Source organism: Nerophis ophidion, linkage group LG29 (assembly GCF_033978795.1).
Source record: "Nerophis ophidion isolate RoL-2023_Sa linkage group LG29, RoL_Noph_v1.0, whole genome shotgun sequence".
NCBI classification, from domain to species: domain Eukaryota; kingdom Metazoa; phylum Chordata; class Actinopteri; order Syngnathiformes; family Syngnathidae; genus Nerophis; species Nerophis ophidion.
Genome location: NC_084639.1, coordinates 27,427,085 through 27,436,075, shown reverse-complemented (window position 1 = coordinate 27,436,075; position 8,991 = coordinate 27,427,085). Strand labels below are relative to the sequence as shown.

At 39.6% G+C, this 8,991-nt stretch overlaps 1 protein-coding gene across 2 annotated transcripts in view; it reads left to right on the top strand.

Moving 5' to 3' along the window:
• Positions 1–8,991, top strand: part of pdgfc (platelet derived growth factor c) — an 83,742-nt gene that overhangs the window by 56,721 nt on the left and 18,030 nt on the right. For both annotated transcript variants that reach the window (XM_061891696.1, XM_061891695.1), the window contains exon 3: positions 7,627–7,807. In XM_061891696.1, coding sequence (XP_061747680.1) covers positions 7,627–7,807 — 181 coding nt within the window. The remainder of the gene's footprint in view (positions 1–7,626; positions 7,808–8,991) is intronic.

The following is an 8,991-nucleotide window of genomic DNA, read 5'->3' as shown; positions in this document are numbered from 1 at the left end:
ACCGATATTGAGCTGTGAGTAACACAAACTAGTTTCCACTATTCTCTGCCAAAACTTAACATGTTTTTTTGTTGTTTTATTTATGTATTCATTTCCCAATAGCGACTTATCGTTGTATTATTATATCATAGCACTTCCAGACTTCAAATACGACATTTATTACTATTTTGTTGTTTTTTGTTACGTCTTACTTCTGTCACTATATGTGTCAGAATAATTGTATCTAAGTTTTCACAAATCTTTGTGTTGCATTGAGTTCAGCTCGTTCAAGAAGAAGGCTTGTAAAACTCCACTGTGTAGGATGGGAAGCAACGTGAAGGTGTTCTGTTTCTTCGATGTGGTGCAATCCACGGAAATATTTTGTCTTGACCCAGGGTCTGCAAAGCAAAGAGGAAGCAGGACCTGACCCCCCGCCACCCCTTCCCCCAGGCAATCTTTTCTTTGAACTGTTTTACAACCTTTTCTTTGAACTGTTTTGTAATCAAAGGTGATGGCTGTTTACGACCCCCTTTCCTTTAGAAACAGCTGTTGCCATGTAATCGGGGAAAGTCCAAATAAAAGAGGAGGCGTACAATCTTTCGTCAGAGCGTGGAACACTGTACAAGGGTACAGGTGTACATGTTTCTCCTCATTGAACCAAATTTAATTCTGTTTTTGATTGATTGATTGAAACTTGTATTAGTAGATTGCACAGTACAGTACATATTCCCTACAATTGACCACTAAATGGTAACACCCCAATAAGTTTTTCAACTTGTTTAAGTCGAGGTCCACGTCTGTCTGTCTCTGTTTAATTCCTTGCTTCTTGTCTTGTTTAATAGATGGCATCAGTGTTTGAACCTGACTATACGTAAAAACCTGCACTGAGCGTGATTTCCCCAAGTGGGATAAATAAAAGTCTATCCTATCTTAATTTGCACGAACCTCATACAGGAAGTCCCTTTCTGACTAAATGAGGGGACAAAAGCAGTCTGTAAAGTTATGAAAAGTTATTGTTCATTTCCATTCCATTTTTTTTTTGGCAGCACACAAAATCTCTTTTTATTTCGTCACTCTTTCCTTTCGATGTTGGAATACCATTCCTACACGCCCAAAAAATAACCTCGCAAATGAGAAAAAAAATGTAATTAATACACATACGCGCGCACGCACGCACGCGCACACACACACACACACACACACACACACACACACACACACACACACACACACACACACACACACACACACACACACACACACACAACGTTCTTGTACTTGTTACCTACTTGAGAGCTGAAGAAAAGGCCTCCCTCTTTAGGACAAGCCTTTCTAGATATATGAAGAAGTGTATTTACAACATTAATAATATGAACATATTATGCAACTATAAAAAAGCTTGTTGTGAAAAATTTGTTGGAATTTTACAAGAAAAACTTAGAATGTTGGCAGTATAATAATCCATCCATCCATCCATTTTCTACCGCTTATTCCCTTTGGGGCCGTGGGGGACGCTGGTGCCTATCTCAGCTACAATCAGGCGGAAGGCGGTGTACATCCTGGACAAGTCGCCACCACATCGAAGGGCCCAGTATAATAATAAAAATCATAATTTTACTCAATGCGAGTCAAAATTTTATAAGAAAAACTGAACATTTGTGCAATAGTATGAGAAAAGTTACAATTTTACTCAATAACAGTCGCAATTTTACAAGAAAAAATGAAGATATGTGCAATATTATGAGAAAGGTTTCAATTTTACTCAATAACAGTTGCAATTTTACAAGAAAAAGCTTAAAATGTGGGCAATTTTATGAAAAGGGTCGTAATTTTACTCGACAAAAGTCACAATTTTTGAAAGAAAACTTTAACATTCAGGCAATATTCTGATAATAATCAGAATTTTACTTGGCAAAATGATGACAAAACTCATACTTTTACTCAAAATATGTCACTATTTTACAAGAACAACAGAGAATTGGCAATATTGTGATAAAAGTCAGAGTTTTACATGACAGAACGTCGTCATTTTGTATAAAAATAGTAATATTTTCACATAAAAAGTAACAATTTTACAAGAAAGTATTGCAATATTACAGAAAAAGAAAGAATGTGAGAAATGTTTCCCAATTTTATAAAAAAAAGTCGACACATTGTGAGAAAAAGGCTGCTTTTAGTTAATTTATTTATTTCTTGAATGTTTTGTTTGTATTTATTTTTTAATCTTCATGATTTACTTCAAGTTATTACAGCATCTTTCTCTCTCTCTCTCTCTCTCTCTCCCTCTCGCTCTCTCTGTCTCTCTCTCTCTCTCTCTCTCTCTCTCTCTATATATATATATATATATATATATATATATATATATTTTTTTTTTTTTTTTTTTAACTTATTTATTTATTTATTTATTTTTAATTAATTTTGGCCAATAGTGGCTCATTTCAATTTCTTACACACACTTGTTATTTCATATGTTGGCCAGAGGGGGAGCACTTCAAATTTTTACACACACTTGTTATTTCATATGTTGACCAGAGGTGGAGCACTTTTAGACCGACACAAACTCAATTTGTTAGAATAATCATGTATATATATTTTATCAAACAACTTTAGTATGCTTAAGTCCGTTGCTATACTTATTAGCTATTGTGCTAAAGCTGCATTTTTTCTATTTGTGCAAGGACACAACTTCTTGTCTGAGGGGTGGCCTCAGCTGCAGATGTTATCTTTGTTTTAGCTCGCTAAACAGCCAAGGACGTTAAGGACCTCAACGCATATAAGATGACAGCATGCAGATGATGCAGAAATAAGGCAATCACAAGGCCTCCAGCACATTGGACCTGCTTTGCATAATATATGTGATCACTCCTTTTAGAGGCGGCCTCAGTCATGTTGACTGTGGAACTCCTGAATAAACCTTCGAGCGTCGGGCGAGACTGTGACTAAGTGTGCAGCTCCATGCGTTCTCCTCATGAGCTAAATTGAACTCTGTCTCTGCTTGGTTCCTTGCTTCTTGTCAGTGTTTGAACCTGACACTATTTGAAAAATCCCTCCTTTTGGGACCACCCTAATTTTGATAGAATTCACCACCAGGGGTGCTAATGTGATCTCTATTTTTTGTTTTTTGTAGAAGCTAACTGTTAATGGCCACTGTAGTCTTAGTAGTGTAGTGTATTTGTTCATCCTACGCTCACATACGGGACTAGGGGTTGTCTTACGTCAGCACTGGAAGTGGTAAAGTCAGCTGTTCACCTGGCGGGGATGAAGACGGAAGTCCTTCTTTAGCTGCCGTCTTGTTTTGTCATATATTGCTGCCTATTGTTTACTTTTGTATGCACAATAAATCAACAAACAATCCTGACTTTGGAGCAATGTTCACAGACTCTAATATCTGGCTCTCTGTTGGATGCCGTGCTTTTCCGTATTTGGACTATGATTTCGGTACTAACTTGTTCACCGGTCCTCATGTGGAAAGTACCATAGTGTATTTGTTCATCCTATGTTTACATATAGGACGCGGGTTTTCTTAAGTCAGCACCTGGAAGTCGCAAAATCAGCTGTTCACCTGGCGGCTATTTGGGGGGATGAATAGGGAAGTCCTTCTCAATCTTGTTTTATCATATATTGCTACCTTTGCCCCTGTCAATGTTTACTTTGTTATGCACATTAAATCAAGAAAAAAACCTGACTTTGGAGCAATGTTCACAGATTCTAGTTTTTGGCTCTCTTTTAAATGTAATGGTTTTCCATATTGTGACCTCTCCTGAAGGAATCAATAAAGTACTGTCTATCTATATATTTATGATTTTGGCCCTAACTTGTTCCCCGGTCCTCATATGGAAGGTTCTTTTCCTTGTTGATGTCTCAAGAAGGGTAGAAATACAAGAGCACAAACACACAGGTATATAAAGTATAAATAATATAAGGCGCACGTGTGTGGTAATGGGACCACATGCACGTCATACGTTTACTGCCTACCACGTGGGCGGGGCTTGTGACCTTACTGCGCGGCTACGAGTCATCATATCAACTGAAGGATCTTTTTTTTTTTAAGCGTCTCGTAAAAACACCAATTGAGTGTTTTTATAAACTGCGACGCTCAGGCGGGGTTTTTTTGTACCGTGTAAATGTCGGCGGCCATTTGACTCGTACGCAGGTCGGAGGTCATTGTCATTGCTGAAGGACACTTCGACGTGCCTTCCGAGCGGGATGGGGATCAAAGAGGTGACCTTTGTATTACGAGCCGACCCCCGGAGCCGCAACACCTGTTACGGCTTGAACGTGACGGCTTTCTAAAGGAGGCCGTTTGGAGTGCAAGGCGAGTCTTCTCCTCCTGAAGACGAGAGTGGAAGTGTGCCACCTCTACTGGCAAATACACCACATGGTGGCGCTGTCACCAGACACATGGATTTGAAATGTCTCACAAATGCAACTTTAGGGTGTTTAGCCCAATCACCTCCACATTTACTACGCACCTTTTGGGGTACAATTGAACAGGATTGGTTGAAACAAATAAATCATGGCCATCATCAAGTCAAACCTATTTGCAACCCCTCAGTAAGTCAATCATCCATCTTCTTCCGCTTATCTGAGGTCGGGTCGCGGGGGCAGCAGCCTAAGCAGAGAAGCCCACACTTCCCTCTCCACAGCCACTTGGTCCAGCTCCTCCTGGGGGATCCCGAGGCATTCCCAGGCCTTCCCAGTCTTTTCAACGTGTCCTAGGTCTTCCCCATGGCCTCCTACCGGTCGGGCGTGCCCTAAACACCTCCCTAAGGAGGCGTTCGGGTGGCATGCGAACACCACCTGAACCATAACTCAATCATATAAAATGTATTGATGTACGTTTACACATTGTAACGTCGCTGCAGCGTAAACTACGTTTACTTCATGTGGTTTATATGTTCTACATCGCTAGCAATAGCATGTGTGTTTCCACTGCATCTGGCGTGACGGAAGGTCGCAGAAGGAGTGAATCTTTGCACATAGCTTTTTTATATTTGGACAAGGAAAGCGCAAAAAAAAAAATTTCCGTGTCTGTTGCCATTTTGATTTCTGACATCGTAAGTCGAATGCTCTTAACTTGGCGGTGACGTCATTCGCAGCTTTGAATTCCAACCTCCGAGATCAAGGGAACAGAGCATGTAGTCTTCATAGAGAAGTTTATTGAGCGCCAAAATTATGACCAAAGTGGTGAAGCTGTATTTTCATTTGGGCTTTAAGCTCCTTATTTAGTTTGAATGTATATACTGTAGTTCTGTGTAATTGAATGTTAAATTATATCTACTGATTTTGCGGTATATTTCATCAAGTATTTATTTCCGTAATCAGCCTGACCTAAGCCTTCAACCAATCTTTGCGATGACCGAATCCTTCCGTATCATTTGACAAGGTTCATCCCATTGAACTGTAAGTAGGTTAGATGTAAATATTGAATACAATTCAAATCAAATGACTAATTCAGTGTTAATATGTAATTGTCCACTACAGACCCCTCTGTAGTGGACAAGTTCATTTTATTTGGAACATGCATACTATACAACACAGAACTTCCCTCCAGAAGGTCTTATCTTTGTCCATGTGATGTCAGATGAAACAAAAATGGAGCTGTTTGGCCACAATGCCCAGCAATATGTTTGGAGGAGAAAAGGTGAGGCCTTTAATCCCAGGAACACCATCCCTACCGTCAAGCATGGTGGTGTTAGTATTACGCTCTGGGCCTGTTTTGTTGCCAATGGAACTGCTGCTTTAAATGGCACAATGAAAAAGGAGGATTACCTCCAAATTGTTCAGGACAAGTTAAAATCATCAGCCATCAGACAATGACCCCAAACACACCTCAAAAGTGGTAAAGGAATGGCTAAATCAGGCTAGAATGAAGGTTTTATAATGGCCTTCCCAAAGTCCAGACATAAAGGTGTGGACAATGCTGAAGAAACAAGTCCATGTCAGAAAAGCAACACATTTAGCTGAACTGCAGCAATTTTGTGCTGAAAAATGTAAGCAGAAGCTTGTGGATGGCTACCAAAAGCACCTTATTGGAGTGAAACTTGCCAAGGGACATGTAAGCAAATATTAACATTGCTGTATGTATACTTTTGACCCTCACATTTTCAGTAGAGCCATAATAAATTCATAAAAGAAGCAAACTTCAGGAATGTTTTTTATGAGCAACAAGTATGTGCTCCAATCACTACATCACAACAAAATAAGAGTTGTAGAAATGATTAAAACTCAAGACAGCCATGACATCATGTTCTTTACACGTGTACGTACACTTTTGACTGTATCCCCATTGTTTTCATCCATTGAAACAAATGTTACATTTGCTAAAAAGAAGAAAACAATGACAGGAGAAACATGATTTGCATGATCCTTTATTCAAAAAGAGAATTAAAAACATAATGTGTATTACCTTAACTGTGCAGTACATTTAATTAATGACATGAATGATGTTCCTTTAGCTGCTTCTGCAACAGCATGCATGACCACACATGGTTACGTTGTTACATCACACCTCCTCCTCTCCTCCTTTAATTTAGCAACAAATAACCGAGGCAAACATCTCATCTCATCTCAACGTGATGCTGAAGACGTGCTTTTTTCCTCTTTCAATTGACCTTTATTTCCCCCGAGCACATTTTACTTCCCCACATCTGGGGACAAGAACAATAAAATGTGGGGCGGTATAGCTCGGTTGGTAGAGTGGCCGTGCCAGCAACTTGAGGGTTGCAGGTTCGATTCCCGCTCCTGCCATCCTAGTCACTGCCGTTGTGTCCTTGGGCAAGACACTTTACCCACATGCTCTCAGTGCCACCCACACTGGTTTAAATGTAATTTAGATATTGGGTTTCACTATGTAAAGCGCTTTGAGTCACTAGAGAAAAGCGCTATATAAATACAGTTCACAAAACTACAAGCAGCGTTGAACGGGCCCGCCTTTGGCTGCTGCCCCCGCGACCCAAACCCGGATAAGCGGTAGAAGCATGGATAGTAGCTGCTATTATTATAGGGTATTGTGTGTAGAATTTTGAGGACAAAAAAGATTTAATTCCATTTCACATTGTCATTGTCTACTGTTAGTCCGAAGCGGCCCAATTCTTTTGTCCAGTGGTAGCCATACGTGTCCCAATACTTTTGTCCAGTGGTAGTAGCCATCTTGCGACAACAGCAGCGCAGCAGCATCAGCGCAGTTGATCTTTGAAGGGTCATAAAATCAAAACCGGAGCACTCATCAAAACTCTTCCAATAACTTTTAATCAGAAGGGTTCGAACTCTCTCCTGTGCGAGTTTCAAGCCGAAACAACAAACGCGCTCAGAGGAGATAATGTTTGAAGAAAGGTGACGGGTTTCTACAAAACTTTTGTTTTGAAGGGGTGATTGCCAACTTCCTGTTGATTTTTGCTAAAGGATGTCAATTATTAAAATGTAGGTCTAAGTGAGACCTACATAGAAGCTTCTGTTTAATGTCTCTCCGACATTCCTACCGGAAGTTACAAGCAGTTTTGTTTGTGTTTTCTTCCTAGGAGCAGTTTTTTCTGTGTTTTATTCAAAAATTGCGCTAGAGCCCAATTTTGAGTTTTGGGGTTTGGTTTTTCTATTACATGTAGACATTATTGTAGTCTGATTACCTGTCCTCCTTTTTGCTATCAGGTACGACTTTGTGGAGCTGGAGGATCCGAGTGACAATACGCTGGTGGGCCGCTGGTGCGGATCACAGTCGCCTCCCATGGGTCACCTCTCCAAAGGCAACCAGGTCCGCATCCGCTTCATCTCCGATGAATATTTCCCTTCCGAGCCGGGTTTCCTCATCCACTACTCCATCCAGCCTGCGGTAAGAATTAGGAAAATGAGCGGTCTTACGTTTTTGTTTTTTTTCCCATCACAGTTAATGGAATTTGTTACAAGGGGGAGTAGACGGCACAGACCACAAGGGGGCGTAGTTAAGCTATATATGTATTTATATACATACAATATACATATATTGGGACGGCGTGGCGCGGGTTGGGAGAGTGGCCGTGCCAGCAACCTGAGGGTTCCTTGGTCAATCCCCACCTACTACCAACCTCGTCACGTCCGTTGTGTCCTTGAGCAAAACACTTCACCATTGCTCCTGATGGGTCCTGGTTAGCGTCTCGCATGGCAGCTCCTGCCATTAGTGTGTGAATGGGTGAATGTGGAAATAGTGTCAAAGTGCTTTGAGTACCTTGAAAGTAGAAAAGCGCTGTACAAGAATAACATATCAACAATTTGTTTATATATATATATATATATATATATATGTATATATATATATGCCGACACCGTAGTCGATAAGCTTCTTCTTTTTCTCTATCTTCTCGTTATGTGACATTCATCCTCCACTCTTGCCATTTCCAATATAAAGTAGTGTAAAATTTTTACTCTGATCCGTCAGTAAACTCGCCATGAAAGCACTAAAACATACCGGTGTAGTGAGTTTACATTATTTACTCAAGGAATTTTACTTATTAGAGTTATACGAACAATGCACTGCAAAAACTGAAATCTAAGTAAGATGAAATATCTCAAATAAGGGTGATACTTGCTTATTTTCTGTCTGATAAGATGATTCTTCTGACTTAGCAGATTTTATGTTTGAGTGTTTTACTTGTTTTAAGTGTTTTGGTCATAAATGATGTCAGTAAGACATTACAGTTTGTTGCTGAGATGTGATGACCTATATTGAGTCAAACATGCTTGAAACTAGAATATCAAGTGTTGCAAAGTTGTGTCATCAACACTCACAAGTATAAAACTACTTTTTTAAAGTAATCATTTCTTACTTCAAGCATGAAAAACAAATCATGATGCAGAGCACATATCATTATGTCAAGATAATGGCACTAGCCTTTACTTAATTTAAGAATATTTTTCGACATATTGAGCAAAAAAAAAGTCTCTTTTTTTTCTACCAAAAAAGTGCACTTATTATTCTTGAGAATATATTTATTTTAAGGTATTCTTGTGTTCATTGAAGTTCGCTAGTTTTACTTGTTT